Source organism: Danio rerio, chromosome 11, assembly GCF_049306965.1.
Source record: "Danio rerio strain Tuebingen ecotype United States chromosome 11, GRCz12tu, whole genome shotgun sequence".
In the NCBI taxonomy this organism is placed as follows: domain Eukaryota; kingdom Metazoa; phylum Chordata; class Actinopteri; order Cypriniformes; family Danionidae; genus Danio; species Danio rerio.
The window spans coordinates 11,029,496-11,048,088 of record NC_133186.1 but is presented as its reverse complement, the minus strand read 5'-3'; the positions used below and the strand labels follow the sequence as shown (position 1 = coordinate 11,048,088).

The 18,593-nt window shown below is 41.3% G+C and overlaps 1 protein-coding gene across 12 annotated transcripts in view; it reads left to right on the top strand.

The window, feature by feature from the left end:
• Window positions 1–17,472, top strand: part of slc4a10a (solute carrier family 4 member 10a) — a 128,826-nt gene extending 111,354 nt beyond the window's left edge. For 6 of the 12 annotated variants that reach the window (XM_073916444.1, XM_073916442.1, XM_073916443.1 and 3 more), the window contains one exon: window positions 1,101–2,494. In XM_073916444.1, coding sequence (XP_073772545.1) covers window positions 1,101–1,296 — 196 coding nt within the window. In that variant the 3' untranslated portion in view covers window positions 1,297–2,494. Of the gene's footprint in view, window positions 1–1,100; window positions 2,495–3,606; window positions 3,644–14,160 lie in introns of those variants that run through there. The other 6 variants (XM_073916448.1, XM_073916447.1, XM_021479743.3 and 3 more) reach the window with 2 other exon arrangements.
• The last annotated feature ends 1,121 nt before the right edge of the window (window positions 17,473–18,593 follow it).

The following is an 18,593-nucleotide window of genomic DNA, read 5'->3' as shown; positions in this document are numbered from 1 at the left end:
GCTGTAGTCAGTAAGATTTCATTAGTTTAATTAATTGAATTATTTATTTTTAAAGATATTAATATTATTCTGCAAGCAAGCAGTAAATTGTTATAATTATATTACAGCTAACATTAACTTTCTTTCTTTGATGTAATAAAATGTAAAAATGTAAAAATGTACTGATCAGAAAAGAAAACATTCACTTTCATGTGGACTACAATTTTGCAACCATAAAGAACTATAAATCCCATCAAGCACCACACACACACACACCTGTTCCGATTTTCTGTTAATTACACACAGAAATGGCTGGGAGCTGCTCATGAACAAGTTAGATGGACTTTTTTATTTATTATTTTTATTTTTCTTATTTATACAGCAAACAAACACACAGATTTTGCTGAGTCTTGTTTAACTGTTTTGTGACATTAAGTTGCGTTTCCTTTGTCTTGCCTTGGCGTGTTTGACCCTTGCTTTGTTCTATTTGTTTACATTGCTTGCTGTCTGTACTGACCATTCGCCTGTTATTTGACAACACTTCTGGATTTGCCTGAATGTACCTGTTTAACCCTGTTGACCGTTGCATGCTTGACCATTCTCATAAAAAACCTGCATTTAGATCCTTAATTCCATTGTCAGTGTCCATCACATTACAGAGACTTTTAAAGCAATAGTAATAATAACATAAATTCAACTTAAAAATGTCATTTTAAATAAATTCAATTTTCAATTTTATTTTTATTTAATTAATTCTTATATATTAATATTATTTAAATATCATACAAATTAATATTATAACTACTTTAAAAATATTTAAAGAAAGGTTAATAAAAACCTTATTGAAGTGTTAATAACATTACATTTTTAAATCCTGAACATGAGTCTATTTGTTTTAGGAAATATTTTCAAAGCAATAATTATTATATTCAGTTATTTTTTTTATTTAATTAAAATTAATTTAAAAATTTCATTTACAACTATCCCTCTTTGGAATTCATGTAAAAATCTTAAATAGCTTCCTCTCTTCTTGAAGAAGAACTTTTTTTTCAAAATACATAGGATAACATTGTGTAAATAAGTATACAATTAAAAATGCATTTGTGTTTGTGTTTCTTAAGGGACGATCCATCCACAGTCAACATCACAGATGAAATGACAAAGACATCTTTTGGAAATGTCTGGAAAGGCCTAAACCCTGAAAGCGCCAACAAAGAAGAAAGCTCAAAAAGGTTTGGATTTAATATTCCCACAGAATATGTATCACTTCACATGCATGACACTTCAATCACCACAAACCTGCAAATGCTGCATTAGGATAGAGAAAAATACATCTTTATTTATGTTTCCAAGTTTCTAGCAGCAAGGATCCTCACTTTTTGTAAAACTGAACTCAAAATTAAAAAATTCTCACATTTTTATTAGGGCTGGGTTAAAACTAAGGATTTCTTTGATTTGATTCAGTTCTCATTTTAATGAACTGATATTGATTCTTAAATCTCAAGTCTCTCCTTTTTTCATGAAAGAGTCATAAAACACTTCTAATTTTTTTGAACTTTCGATTTTAGTAGATTTTAACTGATTTACAGTGTGTTGAACATAAATTAAGACAATGTTAATCTTTTAGATTAAATAGTAGGAAATAACTGGCTAATTTTGAGCTTTTCACCCAAATTTTATGAGAAGTTTGAGAAGCGCTGTCTCTGAATTATTCAGTCAAGCTGTGAGACCATGCGAAAACCATTTATTATGGATCAGGGTTCCAGTAATGCTGTCAGACCACTGAGTCTGTACTGAAATATTTAAAAAAAAACATGATAGCAGCGTTTTGAGTGCTGCTGAGTGGAAACTGCAGATTTTTGCATTGTGTTTATGCGTATTTAACAGATATGGTTGTGATTGGCTCTAATGATCATCGGTTTACAAGAGCACTCGTGAGGACACTGGAGAGTTTGAAAGCTGAGTCTGTTAGCTGATCCGTCAGTGGATTGAAACAACATTTTTTTGTCCTTTTAGTGTAGATATGTATGTATCTACATTTTAAAATAAGCACTCTTTAAATATTACAATTTAAGAGAGAGAGCAGACTCTGAGCTGTGAGTGCATCGGAGCAGAGTTCATTAATATTCACAATCATTCCAAATATGGTCATAACAGACCTGATTCTAGGGGTAATTCCTCTGTTCATAAATTAGCATGTATAACCTTTTAAAGAGAATTTGGGAAACTACAAAAGCCACATATCTACTATGTAGATATCAGAGATGTCAGTTTAACTTATTGAATCAATGCTCCTTTAATTCTGAGGTAGACGTGAACTGAAAGACGGGGGTTTCCTGATCCTTTAAGCTGATGTGCAAATCAACCTTCCTTTAATTTTTTCAATGAAATTGCTGTACCGTAATCATAATAAGCTTTGTGCACTGTCAAAGCCTTTTGAAACTTAAACAATGAATAATTATTTGATGCTCCAAAATGTGGCATTTATTTACCACAATTCAAACAAAGAAGAAAACATTTTAGAGCACAAAATAAACACACACAAAAAACAAGTACAACTTTCTAAAATGCCTCTTGTAATTGCTCAAACTATGTTTTAAATGGAGAAAACCATCCATATTGTAAAATAAAAAATAAACAATAATGTTGCATTTACCCTCTACAGTCTCTAGTCTCTATAACTTAATAATTAAGTAGAAAAAAGTTAGCTTTTTACTTAACCTGTTGTTTAGTATTTATTACAGCATATTTTATGATGTTTTATTTATGAAAACTACTGAAATATTTCAGTATATTTCACAATACAGTAGTTGATTTCACAAAAATGTCACTGAAATTAAAAAATAGTCCCTAAAATGTATTCAAATGTAAAAAAAAAAAAACAACAACTATCAAATCAAATAAGATCTAAACAACTTCAAATTCTAAACCTAATTCAAATCAAATCGTGAAATTTGTGTCAAAACCCAGTCCTAACTTTTATTCTTAGAGCAGAGTTTGGTTATATCTGAGCCCTCTCATAAAATCCCTTTAGAAAGCAGTATGCAGGACTCCTGATGAAAGTTTGAATCAATTCCCAGTAGAACTGAATATGGATGAAGTCAAATTCTTAGTTGACTGTATAAGCCGGATTTTAATTTAAAGGATATATAGCTCACCCAAGAAAACTAATATTTTGCTCACCTCAAGACACACAGGATATAGGTGTTTATCTGCAATACAACATTTAACATTAAAAAATAATGTTTTAGCTAAATCTATGTTTTTGATTATTTAGAAAATGCTGGTCACAAATTATTGTGATGATTTCTCACATTATTACAGTTTATTCGCTACAGAAAATGACAAAAAAATATGACTAGAGCTCAGCTTTTCACTGTTAAACCCTGTCAGAATAAATTCATCTTGTGGGTTGCAAGAACCAATAAGATTAAACTTAATATCTTTACTATTTTATTAAAATCTTTAATTAGAAAGATTAAATGACCAGCAGATTTTTGGGTGAACTATCCCTTTAAATTAGATTAGAATCCTAAATGCACAACATTATGATCTGTTTAGTAAAATCTTTCAAATGGAAGTGTGAACATCAGGCTCATGTCATGACTGAATTTTTCATCCCATAAGCTCCCTGTCCTAATGTCTCAGATGCTGATTTCTGAAGGTAAGACGCAACCTGACCCGTCTGTGCACGATCACTGTATACACACTAGTGCTGTGGGTGTCTGGCCTCCATCTTTAATTCGTGTTTCCTGAATGTTCAAACCTTTGCGTCTTCCTCGTCAGATTTTAACAACAATTAAATCATTGTGGGTTTACAAGTGGCACCTTTTTAAAATAAAACACTTGCATTTCATTATAAGGGCATTTTGGCTCTATGTGCTTGTTTTTGTGGATTTGTTAAGAGTGTTGAATGCATGAAAAAGCATGATTTATGGATCATATGTCAAACATAACTCAGTTGGGCCAGATGAATATGTATGAAAAGGTTTGTCTAAGCGGAAGCATGCAATTCATTAAATGTATTTCAGATGCTTTTCTTTCTGACTTTAATATATTTTGATTCTAGTATTGTATTATTATTATTATTTATTATTAATTTTTTGATTAAGTGCATCTTTGTTCATATGCACCCACACACACATATTTCTGCATTCTAAACTTGCATTTTTTTTAAAATAATGAAGGCTAAAAACACACAAACACAGAGATTTCAAATATTTCTAATATTTAAAAATATTAAGCCATTAAACCATATACATTTTCGCTGTCAATATTGATAGTTATCAGATATAAAGTTATCATTATGCGATAAAATATACTGACACTGTTGCATTTATCAGGTGATTAGTGACCTTATATACTTTTCACAAAAAAATCTAAACTTAGATATTTGAATTTTTATGTTTTTATTTTTATTTTTATTATGAATGAATACTAGGAAGGTTTAAGAATGCCTTATTTCCACTAAGCGGTGCGTTATAGTTCAGTATACAGGCTTACTTTTCCACTGCTAACAGTACCCGTACTTAATTGTGATCAACATAATATTGTTTTGAAGACGAATGCCCAATGTTCACATGCCATATCACATATTTTGTGCACTATTTTAATTCTTTATCCTTATTATATCCGATATAAGGTTGATGTCAGAATTATTAGCTCCTTTCAAATTTTTATTCTTTTTTTTTTTAAACATTTCCTTAATTATGTTTAACAGAGCAAGGAAATTTTCCCAGTATGTCTGATAATATTATTTCTTCTGGAAAAAGTCTTATTTGTTTTATTTTTAGCTAGAATAAAAGCAGTTTTAAATTTTTAAACACCATTTTAGGGAAAAAAATTATTAGCCCCTTTAAGCTATATTTTTTCTTGATCGTCTACAACACAAACCATTGTTATACAATACCTTGCCTAATTACCCTAATCTGCCTATTTAACCTTATTACCCTAGTTAAGCCTTTAAATGTCACTTGAAGCTGTGTAAAAGTGTCTTGAAAATTATCCAGTAAAATATTATTTAATGTTATCTTGGCAAAGATAAAATAAATCCATTATTAGAAATGAGTTATTAAAACTATTATGTTTAGAAATGTGTTGAAAAAATCTGCTCTCCGTTAAACAGAAATTGGGGAAAAAAATAAACAAGTGGTCGAATAATTCAAGGGGGCTAATAATTCTGACTTCAACTGTATATTATTTTAATTATCTGTATAATATTTTATTAACTGTGTAATTTTTTATTTTTATTTGTAAAGATATTTGCGTATTGCTGTACACCCCTGTGTGTATTAAGCAATGTGCAAGCGAGGCAACAAATGCGTTCTGCGCTAGACAATAGACCAGCTTTGTTCTGGTCTATTGAACAATCTATTATAGTTTCTCAAAATAGCACACACCATTAATGTGCCTCAACACACATCCTTTTTTAGATTACAACGCCTATGGGCACACATCTGAGCGCAAATGCGTTTGCCATTTAAACAGCGTGGTGCAAAATGTCAAAACGACTCTTGCGCCAAGCTGAAAGTAGCAAACAACAATTGCGTCACGCCTTGTGCTGCATTGCGCCGGGTTTATGATAGGGCCCAAAGAGTATTTCAGAAGAGTATGTCCATGACCAAAATGCAACCTCCAGTGGCAGCCTCCAAAGTGAGTCGGTTATTAATTAGCATATAATATTAATTAATTATTAATTAGCATATAACGTAAACATTACGAACATAAACATTAGGTGAGCAGGATACATTGTAACCTCGTGTCCTAACAACACGCTACATGACGTGATAAGCAATTTGGCTGTTTGCACCAGATGAAACATGGTAGAAATTCATATACAGCCTTTCAGAAGCATATAATAGTGAACTTAATACCTAAATGTTAAGGTTTATAATCTAATTAATACAAAATAAACCTCTTTAACGATATTAAATGTACATGCTGATTTCTGAAGTTCAATTTCAAGTGATTCATTTTATTTTCAAGATATGAGGTGAACTATCTGCTGCTGCTTTTAGTAGAATGGCAATAAATGTCAATAAATGCATTCAAACTTACACTTGTCAATTTTCTGTTGTTCAGCTGCAAGACACATAAGTCGTTTCTAAAATATTTATTTAAAGGGTTTTCTAAAACAAAAACTAATTATTAACAAAAAAAATCTTATTTCTATCGCATACCATAACTTTTACTTAGAACACTGTTTAAATCAGCCTTAAATCAGCCTTTAGACTTGATGCACACTCCTGTTGATGTCATCAATCTGGCAACCTACGCTTGCATGTGTGCAATTTCTAGTTCAACCATTGAGTGTCAAACTTACATACTGCACCTTTAGTATCTGGCTAGGGGACCACCAATGAAAACTAGTCTGGGCGGGTTTGGATGTATTTACTTTCTTTTGTAACACTGATTAATGTACGCTCCCTTTTGTTGTGGAAAAAATTAACTAAAGTATAATATATGTTAAGTGTATAACGCTTAGACACGACATCTGAACAGTCCTCTAAACAACAATAGAGGACATACAGCAGATCCTGTTCCCCTTCGGTTGGGGAACTTCAGTGCCATGAATGGGAGGATTCGTATCAGAAGCCGCTTATCTGGAGAGTATTGAACGGGCCAATGAATGAAATTAATTGGCAGCGTAAGCTTGCGCAGGTGTGCGACATCTGCAATCATCTCAGCATATAAGCACACCTGAAGCCAGCAGACGCCATCCTTTTCGCTTCAGATCCTTTCTGAGTGAGTCGATGAGGGTTCCTCTTGCTGATCAGCACTTCAGAGCGAACGAGTGTGTCTCCCGGTCCAGAGTGGGTCTTCGCGGTGGCAGACGGTCGAGCTGGGTTACTCCCTTGCCTGCGGTTCTTTGGGTCCGGTCCTCCAGAGCGGTGCGTATAGTTGCAACTTTCCTAAAAGAGCAACACAGTCGTGCAGCACGTCCTTTTCAGGATGGCGCTCCGACTGTGCGTTTCTGGATGCGGGGGTTTCCTGTCTCCGGATGATGGACACGATCACTGCATTGCATGTTTGGGGGTCCAGCATGTTAATGCGGTGCTCGCGGGCGGTTCATGTCGTCATTGCGATGCCATGACCGTTGCACAGCTAAGATCGCGGCTAACTTTCGCAAGAGAGCGAGCCACCCCAGTTGCCTCCTGTTCTAAAAAAGCAGCGGGCGCTCGGGCAGATCTGAGGGTTTCAGCGGGAGCTAATCCGCCGCCCACGGGCTCGCGGACCTCTCGCTCCTCACGGCGCTCCATCCAAGCTTCGGGTGGTGAGAGTGATCCGTCTAACCAGATGGTAGCTCTCACACTCGCTGACACCGGAGATCAGATGTCCTCCGCGGCATCGGAGGGTGGGCTTTCACTGTCCGACGAAGATCCGGACCCGCTCGCCCCCTCCGGGCAGGTGAGCGCTGTCAAATCGGATCCTGAAGCGGACATGTTAGCCGTGCTTTCCCGGGCTGCTTCGGCCGTGGGGTTGGAGATGGTTTATCCCCCAGCTCCGCGGCCGGACCGACTAGATGGGTGCTACGTAGAGGACCAGAAGGCGAAGCCTTCGAAGCCTCTCGTCCCCTTCTTCCCGGAAGTGCACAGTAGGCTCACGCAGTCCTGGAGGGCACCTTTCTCTGCCCGTGCTGCGAGTGCCTCCGCCCTCACCGCCCTTGACGGCGGAGCTGCCAGGGGGTATGAGGCGATCCCGTCAGTGGAGCGCGCTATCGCGGTCAATCTTTGTCCGCGCGGCGCCTCTACGTGGCGGGGTTTGCCCCGCCTCCCGTCCAAAGCCTGTAGGTTGTCTGCCTCCCTCGGAGCCAGAGCTTATAAGGCTGCGGGCCAGGCTGCTTCTGCTTTGCACGCGATGGCCACCTACCAGCGCTACCAAGCGCAGGCGCTGGCCGAGCTGCACGAGGGCGGGTCCAACCCAAGCTTATTACATGAGCTGCGCACCGCGACCGACTATGCTCTTCGGACTACTAAGTCCGCCGCGTGTGCGCTGGGGAGGACGATGTCCACACTTGTGGTTCAGGAACGCCACCTCTGGCTAAACCTGGCCGATATGCGCGACGTTGACAAAGTTCGCTTTCTTGACTCGCCCATATCCCAGGCTGGCCTGTTCGGCGACACCGTCGGTGAATTCACCCAGGAATTCAAGGCGGTGAAAGAGCAGTCGGATGCGATGGGCAATGTCATCTATCGGCGTGGCCGTAAGCCCGCTCCGCCCGCCGAGCCATCCACCTCCGCTGTTCCTCGCCGAGGGTGCCCGCCAACGAGTGCTGCCCCGCCCCCGCCTGCGCCTCCGGCCAAGCGGGCGCGGCGTTCACCTCGAAAGCAGGCAGCCCCTCCTGCCCAGGGCGCCGTTAAGTCCGGTAAACGGACCGCGAAGCGTCCCTGAGACAGGCCATCCGGAGAAGAGGAAACTTGCTCTTTCCCCGCTGGAGGGCGGGGCCCCGATAACAACGGTACTTTTCAGTGCCACCAAAACATCAGTAAAAGAGCACTTTTTCCCTTCCCCGGATGTGACTGCACGAGTTCTGCCAGTCCGGGACGCGCTGCCTTCCGGCTCGCAGACTCTACGTGCTTCGCCAGTGGCTCACGAGCGCTGGGGGGACGGTCTCCCTTCCCTCAGCCCTCCAGCCCCCTCTCCGGAGTCAGGGTGCGGAGCCAGAGCGAATCGCTCTCCTCCAGCTTTTCCGCGGGACCCTCGTGCTTCCCGGATCAGCACACCCACTCCGCGCTGCCCCACCGCTGGTACGTCAGCGATTGTAGCGATGACTCCATTAGCGAGGGCTCTGCCTGCCTGGTTAGCGCGGGCCAGCCCCTCGCGGTGGCTCATACGCACAATCAGACTCGGTTACGCGATTCAGTTCGCGAAACGGCCCCCCAAGTTTACGGGCGTGTATTTCTCCAGGGTCAACCCCCTGTCCGCCCCTGTCTTGCGAGAGGAGATTGCTGCCCTCCTGGCGAAGGGTGCAATCGAGCCGGTTCCTCCAGCCGAGATGGAGAGTGGGTTTTACAGCCCATACTTCATCGTACCCAAAAAGAGCGGTGGGTCACGGCCAATCCTAGATCTGCGCGTTTTGAACCGCTGTCTGCACAAGCTGCCGTTCAGAATGCTCACGCAGAGGCGCATTCTCCAATGCGTTCGTCCTCGGGATTGGTTTGCAGCCATAGACCTGAAGGACGCGTATTTCCATGTCTCCATTCTTCCACGCCACCGCCAATTTCTGCGGTTTGCGTTCGAGGGTCGAGCGTGGCAGTACAAGGTCCTCCCTTTCGGGCTCTCTCTGTCTCCGCGGGTCTTCACCAAACTCGCGGAGGGTGCCCTAGCGCCCCTTCGGCTCGCGGGCATTCGCATACTCAGTTATCTCGACGTATGGCTGATTTTAGCCCACTCGCGGGAGCAATTGATTGTGCACAGGGACGAGGTGCTTCGGCATCTCCGCCTACTGGGGCTTCAGGTCAACCGAGAAAAGAGCAAACTCGCCCCCGTGCAGAGGATTTCTTTTCTCGGGATGGAGCTGGACTCGATCACCATGGTAGCGCACCTCTCCGAGGAACGCGCTCGCCTGTTGCTGAACTGTCTGAGGGAGCTCGACAGCAACTAGTGGTCCCACTGAAGTTCTTTCAGAGGCTCCTGGGGCATATGGCATCCGCAGCCGCCGTCACGCCGCTCGGGTTGCTCCATATGAGACCACTTCAGCACTGGCTTCACGATCGGGTCCCCAGACGCGCATGGCACGCGGGCACACACCGGGTCTCGGTTACTGCGCTGTGTTGCCGCGCCCTCAGCCCTTGGAACGACCCCTCGTTTCTACAGGCCGGTGTGCCTCTAGGACAGGCGTCCAGCCATGTTGTTGTTTCAACAGACGCTTCCAACACGGGTTGGGGGGCCGTGTGTCGCGGGCATGCGGCTGCGGGCCTCTGGAAGGGTGCCCAGCTGCATTGGCATATCAATCGCCTAGAGCTGTTGGCAGTGTTCCTCGCTCTCCACCGCTTTTTACCGGTGCTGGAGCGGCAACACGTGCTGGTCAGGACGGACAGTACGGCGGCGGCTGCGTATATCAACCGCATGGGGGGTATGCGCTCTCGCCGCATGTCTCAGCTCGCCCGCCGTCTGCTCCTCTGGAGTCACCCGCGGCTGAATCGCTGCGCGCCATTCACGTCCCAGGCACGCTCAATCGTGCAGCCGATGCGCTCTCACAACAGCTGTTACGCCCTGGAGAATGGAGACTCCACCCCGAGTCTGTTCAGCTGATATGGGCGCGATTCGGGGAGGCCCAGATCGATCTGTTTGCTTCCCCCGAGAACGCTCACTGCCAGTTGTTTTTTTCCCTGACCGAGGGCTCTCTCGGCACGGATGCACTGGCCCACAGCTGGCCTCGGGGCATGCGCAAGTATGCGTTTCCCCCAGTGAGCCTGCTCGCGCAGTTTCTGTGCAAGGTCAGGGAGGACGAGGAACAGGTTCTGCTAGTTGCGCCCCTTTGGCCCAACCGGACCTGGATATCAGAGCTCTCACTCCTCGCGACGGCCCTCCCCTGGCGGATCCCTTTGAGAGAGGACCTACTCTCTCAGGGACAGGGCACCATCTGGCACCCTCGCCCCGATCTTTGGAACCTCCACGTGTGGTCCCTAGACGCGAGGAAGACTTAGGTAACCTACCGACTGCGGTGGTTAATACCATCACTCAGGCTAGAGCCCCCTCCACGAGGCGCGCCTACGCCCTGAAGTGGAGTCTATTCACTGAATGGTGCGTCTCTCGCAGAGAAGACCCCCGAAATTGCCAGATTAGTGTTGTGCTCTCTTTCCTTCAAGAGAAGTTGGACAGCAGGCTGTCGCCCTCCACTCTCAAGGTTTACGTGGCCGCCATCTCCGCTTATCATAGCGCGGTAGCTGGCGGCACCGTGGGAAAGCATAACCTGGTCATTCAGTTCCTTAGGGGTGCTAGGCGAATTAATCCATCTCGCCCCCCTCTCATGCCCTCTTGGGATCTCGCCCGCGCGAGTCTGCGATCCGATCCCTTTGAGCCACTCGAATCAGTATCTCTAAGATTTCTGTCCCTGAAGACAGCTCTGCTGGTTGCGTTGGCCTCCATCAAGAGGGTCGGGGACCTGGAGGCATTTTCGGTCAGTGACTCGTGCCTGGAATTCGGGCCGGATTACTCTCACGTTATCCTGAGACCCCGCCCCGGTTATGTGCCCAAGGTTCCTACCACCCCCTTTAGAGATCAGGTAGTGAACCTGCAAGCGCTGCCCCCGGAGGAGGCAGACCCAGCCCTTTCTTTACTTTGTCCAGTTCGCGCTCTGCGCATTTATGTGGACCGTACTCAGAATTTTAGATCATCTGAGCAGCTCTTTGTCTGTTATGGCGGTCGGCAGCAGGGAAGTGCCGTATCGAAACAAAGATTATCCCACTGGATTGTGGATGCCATTTCACTCGCTTATTCGAGTCGAGGTCAGCCGTGTCCCCCGGGAGTACGTGCACACTCCACTCGGAGCGTTGCATCCTCTTGGGCGCGTGCACGCGGCGCCTCTCTAACAGACATCTGTAGAGCTGCGGGCTGGGCGACACCCAACACATTTGCAAGGTTTTACAATCTGCGAGTGGAGCCGGTTTCCTCAAGGGTATTAGGTAACCCTTTGGTGATTGAGGAGACAACTCGGTAGGGTGTTGAAACACGCTTGCTGCGCCATTCTCCCTAACACGGAGGTACGTGCGCCTTTTTATCTGTCAGTAAAGTTCCCCGTCAGGTGAGCCCTGCAGATTCCTCCGTGGCCCCCAGCACTGACTCAGCGGAGGAGTCACTTGCTGGCCCGCGTTTTGGGTATAGGTGCCTGCTATGCGTGATCCCCACTAGGCGATCCCATATGCTTATTCCGCCACGGTTAAGTCCCCCCCCTGGGCGGACCCGTGTCTTCCCTCTCCGCTAACCACTCTTTGCTATGCGTACTCCCCCTTTTTAGGGCTAGTCCATAGGTAAATTCTGCCATCTATCCCCCCCTTGGGTAACGGATGGCCTCCGCAGCGTCCTCCCTATCGGGATTGCACGCTTCCCAACGTACTGTCGTATTTCCTAGAATTATCTAGATGCTCACGACTTCCCAAAAAATATATCTAAATCCGTAAAACTTCTGTTGAAGTAGGATAAATTAGGGCCAGGGACACGTTGGAGGACCGCGCCCCCCATGATGTGGGTGCGTCACGCTTGCTTGACTATCTCCTCATCGGGGGTGTTGGTAAGGTGCAGTAATTATGGCGCTTTCCATATTCTCCCATTCATGGCACTGAAGTTCCCCAACCGAAGGGGAACGTTCGAGGTTACAGAAGTAACCCTTCGTTCCCCGAGGAGGGGAACGGAAGTGCCATATTCCGTCGCCATAATGACTGTCCCTTAGCTGTTTGAAAGTCTCTTCAGCTTAAAAGGATGGCGTCTGCTGGCTTCAGGTGTGCTTATATGCTGAGATGATTGCAGATGTCGCACACCTGCGCAAGCTTACGCTGCCAATTAATTTCATTCATTGGCCCGTTCAATACTCTCCAGATAAGCGGCTTCTGATACGAATCCTCCCATTCATGGCACTTCCGTTCCCCTCCTCGGGGAACGAAGGGTTACTTCTGTAACCTCGAACGTTCTTGCTTCTTTGCACAAGAATCGACAGACTTTTTTAAAAGCATGATTCATTGCTGCGCTCTGTCATTTTATTATTACAGTGCTGTAAATGGCATTTCCTATATCATTGTTCCCCTGGCTTTTTGGACTCATAAGCGACAATTCTCAGTAAGTCAGCTTTCAGCAGTGAGTCAAGCTCCACCCTTTTGGTTGCACACATTTGTGCTAGCTACCCATATGAACGGGTCCCAAAAAAGTGGTACATATAGTGGAAACAGAAAGAAATGTGCATCAATCTGTAAATACTGGACTGTCACTGTACCATTAAGTGAAAACGAGCCATTACTTATTTAAGATGGAGGAAGGAGTTGTTCATGAGATTCTCTTTTGCACCTGTGCTTTTAATAGATTACATGAATGTGATTATTTTAACTCACTCAAAAAATAAATATATTTTTGCTTGATCAAACTACTTATGTAAAATGAGCTGAAACAACACAATTCTTAAAATTTCATTTTAACTTAATTTCTTTATGTTTAATCCACATAAGTTTGTTAAAACTTTTAAGTTAACTTAATTGATTTGCATTGGGACAACATGTATGAATTGTGTGGAACCCTGCATTTTTTACAGTGCTGCTCTTGCACTTCAAACTCATTTAAAATTAGTTAAACAACACAATTTTTTTTTTTTTTTTTTTGGAAAAACTTAATTCTTTTATGTTCAATCCAAATTTGTCAACTTAAAGTTGACAAAAAAATGTTGTCAACTTTTTTTCCAGTGTGGTAGCCTGCATTGGTCATTATGAAAATGAGCTGCTGAACGTGTGTTCTTAAATTTACATGTTATCAGTACTTTTATGGATGTGCTGTTTAGTAAATATTTGAATCAGTTGACAGCAAATCCTAACCAGGGTGTAGAATTGGCATGGACGGATTGGACGTGTCCCCACCAATATCCACCAATTATTGAAATATAATGATTTAATCGACTTCAGAATAAAATAATGCTCTGTCAACCCTTAGTAACCAACACGTTACTACAAGTCAAGTTCGCTATGAGTTCACTGTAATACTATTAACCAGGGTAGTGCAAATAATTCAGTGAACTTAAGTAAATCAAAATTCAGTTTCCATGTTGGGCTCCATTATTTTAAAAATCCATAATCGGGATAAAACAGTCCAACTGTGTCACACTCCTCAAAATTTCTCTACATTTATACCTCTTCAAAGCCCAACTGCTGTATAATCATATGAACTGATTTTTGCAGCATGGAACAGGATTGTTATTTGTATTATTAAGTGTTTATTTCATATTATTAAGTACTTTATTCTTGTTTTTAAAAGTGCAAAAAGGATTTACGCAATGCATGCACTCTAGGGATTTATGTCTTCACTAATGTCAAGAGCAAATCTACACTTTTGAATCCCAATAATCTTGCTTTAATTTTTAAGCATTAACATTTAACTCGCATGAATCTTTTTCTTTTACTCCAAGTACAACATATTGACCTCACTGTTTACTGGCTGACTTATAAACTGTGATGATGTGAATCTTTGTGTATTGTTGTGCAGCTCAACAGTTATGGGTGCCACTGGACAAGAGCGAAGCGATGAAGACAAAGAGAACGATTTGGATAGAGAGACGAGTTTGTGAGTTGATGTATTTGGAAACTCTCTGTATCGTGCCACACTACAAGCACTACTTTATGCTTCTGTTCTGTAGGTCTGTGTGTGCCAGTCTGTGCCCAGGCACTTGTTGTATTTACATGTTATATTTACATGTTTTTATATATGTTTGAGCGCGTGTGTGGAGATGAGTGCGACTGAATTTGTATGATTGAATCTGCCACCCACAAGGACGATTGTTGGGTTGCGTTTTCCAGTCTAACGGTCCAATTGTAGTTTCACCTGTAGGTAAATAAAATAAGGTTACTTTTGTTTTCAGCCAGGTAGACCGTATTTTGTATGTTTTATAATTTTTTTGACTGTAGATCCTATTGAAATCTCTCGTCTTATAGCCTGTACGTGTTTTTAATATACAATTCATTTTTTTTATTACACATAAATGATTGATATTCATTCACATAGTTAAAATATTGTATTAACGTGAAGCAATTTCTGATAGAAGATGCAAAATGTACAGAGCCTGGGAAGGGATGTGATGGTGGGGGAAAAAACTGGGTGGGAGAAAAAAAAGTGGGTGTGAGGAAAAAAAAACATTCCCTCAAAAAGATTTATCTCGCAAAGATGTTTTGCATTCCCTCGCAAAACTCTTCTGCCACACTTCCTGTTCACTTCATACATGTCAACACACCCATTTTGCCAGGATTCTCCAATGTTGTACCATTCTATTCCATTATCATCCTATCATTAAGTAATTTTCCATATTTCTCATATTACATTAATATTAAAACATGTAATATTAAACATTAATATTAAAAATGTCTCCATTCACCTTCTTTACAATAATGCTGTGCATCGACCATCCCACTTCATATGCAACCCCTTGAATCTGCGAATGCATGTACAGTATTAGCGCTGACTGATAGATGCGCTTCTTATGATAAACTGATCCCAGATCAGCTTCTGTACATGTCCATTTAAAGAGGAGCGAAAGTGCAGGACACTTTGGGATTTGGATACGTGTTTAAACAGATAAACACTCTTAATAATATGTAAACATGTCTGTCTTGCGCGTTTTATTTTGAACACAACTAATTTTCTTTTAAATGAGCACAAATAGTTACTAAAGTGTTCGAATGCTTTCATTATAGATCTGAGCATTCTTACAGTGACACCTCTGTTATTAAACAAAACAAAACGAGAGATTTATTTGCTGCTCTTCACTTGTTTGATAGCAGAGGTGTTGCTTTAAACGGCGTGTACAGAAGCTGATCTTGAGTGCTTATACATACATTCGCTGATTCAGGGGTTGCATATGAAGAGCAATGATCGACGCACAGCTTTTTAGGGAGAAAGTGAGACATTTTTATATTAATTCCAGTATGCTTTCAAGATTAAAAATATGGGAGAAATATGGGAAAGTACTTAATGATAGGATGATAACAGGAAAGAATGGTAAAATACAGGAGAATCCTGGCAAAAATGGAAAGGTTGACATGTATGAAGTGAACAGGAAGTGTTTATGAAAAAACAGCAAACAACAATTTTTTGTGAGGGAACGCTAAAACTTCTTTGCAATCCCTCACAAAACATCTTTGCATTCCCTCACAAAAATCTTTGCCTTCCCTCACAAAACATCTTTGCATTCCCTCACAAAACATCTTTGCCTTCCCTCACAAAACATCTTTGCATTCCCTCACAAAAATCTTTGCCTTCCCTCACAAAACATCTTTGCATTCCCTCACAAAACATCTTTGCCTTCCCTCACAAAACATCTTTGCATTCCCTCACAAAACATCTTTGCATTCCCTCACAAAACATCTTTGCATTCCCTCACAAAACATCTTTGCCTTCCCTCACAAAACATCTTTGCCTTCCCTCACAAAACATCTTTGCATTCCCTCACAAAACATCTTTGCATTCCCTCACAAAACATCTTTGCCTTCCCTTACAAAACATTTTTGCATTCCCTCACAAAACATCTTTGAATTCCCTCACAAAACATCATATTTTTTTTTCTTCAACCCAGTTTCCCCCCCCCCCCCACTATCACGTCCCTTTTGGTTCTTCGTAAGACATAGTTCTATCAGCTTTTTAAAATGACTGCGTGAAAATGTCATCTTTGCATTCCCTCACAAAACATCTTTGCATTCCCTCACAAAACATCTTTGCATTCCCTCGCAAAACATCTTAATGAGGGAACGCAAATACTTAAAAATATATATATTTTCCTAACACTATTTTTTTTCTTCCACTCGTTTTTTTCTCCAACCCAGTTTTTTTCCCCACCATCACGTCCCTTCCGGATCTCCGTAGAAACATAGTTCTATCAGCTTTTAAAAATGTCTGCGTGAAAACGTCGGTTACATCACTTCATACATTACTCGATGTTACCATTTACTACTTACGAACAGTGACCAATATTTGTAAAAAATACTTTTATGAACAGTTTGGGGAATTTTATAGTTTTTCCCTACAAACACAAACTTGTACTTGTTTTAATCTAAATTTTCTTGAACCTCTTGATATGAAACACACCCATGTTCATAAATTTACTTGATTATTATTTTTTTCTTGCTGTTGTGGTTGTTGTTTTTAATTTTTTTATTTTTGAACACAAAGCTTTATCTCATTCTGTGTAGCACTCGACCATGCAAATAATAGTAAACATATATTTTGTTAAAATGTTGCATATAATAAAAGTGTATTTGACAATGTTTCTGAGTGACAGGGCATCTGTTTCCTCTTCAAGACTCATTTAAAAGCCGTAAAGAGACCTCATCGCTCTGACGAACGAATTAAACTATTACTGCCGAGAATACAAAAACCATACAAGAAATGCAATAATATTCATTGCCATAAGAGGGGCATTATAACATGTACTAACCAGAAACGGTCTGTGATCATCGACACATGTACATGTGATTCTGTATTTTTGTCTGTGTGTATAATCTTAAATAACTCAACTTGTGGATAGATTTAAATATGTATAGAATGGGGAGATGAATGTTTTCATGTTACTGTCAGTGTTATTACAGTGTTTTGCCATTTTGGGAATATGGTTGATGAGACCACGACACGCACATTTACGTCATGCACATGTCGACAGAATAAAGTATTCTGTTGATTTCACTGTAAAAAAAAAAAAAAAGCATTACTTCCTAAAGAAGCCTCTGTTGTTTATTAAATTATTCATTCAGATGAACATGTATGCTACAACTGTGAGAATTTTTCATCAGAATAAATGTGACTACAAATATACGGATGCCAGAGTGTGTTTTCTTTCAGTTTTTCTCACGTTTTTACTAGTCGATTTAAATGTTTCAAATCTATTTGCTTCTTGAATAATTACACAATTGTTATGAAATGAAGAACATTTTAACATAATTAAACCTGTTTATCTTGTCATTATTTATTTGGTGCAAAGTCAACTATTGGATTGAAAGAATAACTTGCCAAAAAAAAAAAAACTTTTCTAGATGTACTTTTTTCAAGGACATTTTAACAGTATAAAAGGACAACTAATACTAGGTTCAGCCAATTTACAATGAATAAGACCTCTAAAGGTGATCTCAAGTTTAGTGACAAAATACAACCTTCACCCTGTCAAACCTTTATCCAGCTTAGCCAATCAGATCAAAGGATTTAATGCCATCATTTTCTATGATGTTGTAAGGCTTGAAGCTTACGCTGCTATTCTGAACCAATAATCGGAAACAGGAAGCAGTTGAAGGATGGCGTGTTTAAATCCATTATTTATCTGACTCCATTGTAATTAATCTGACTCCATTAAAGTTGTTATCATCATTGATAAAGAGAAAGAATCTCTACGTCTTAAAGCAGGCAAAGTTGTTTATTAAGTTACATGATCAAATATACAGACATTAGAATGACACAAACTAACATACTGTATAAAGAAATTAGCTGTAACATATGCACTGCTGAGCAACAAAGACAGTGAAACTGCCTTTGTTAGCATACGAGGCTACGCACTGGTGTGCGGGAGATGCAGAGTAAAAGCCATTCTCCCAGATCAACAGTTACCTTTCCCTATTATACCCTGAGCAAAGCTTTGTCAAACATGAGTGAAAACCAACCCCCAAAACCAGCTGAACGTGAGAACAAAGTTGAAGAGATGAAGTGGGGGAGAAGTACATTAACATACTCTCCTCAGGCCATGACCCAACAATAGTAAATATATTGTAGATTGAAACACAATTAATCAATGTCTCTGTTGATTTCATCACTACAACACTGAAGTCATAAACTGTCAAATAACACCAAACATGACAAAGATATCAGAAGGAAGAACACAAGCAGATTAATTGTGTATGGTGAAGAGCACATGGTTACTGTAAGCAAATGGCAGAGATGTGTATAGG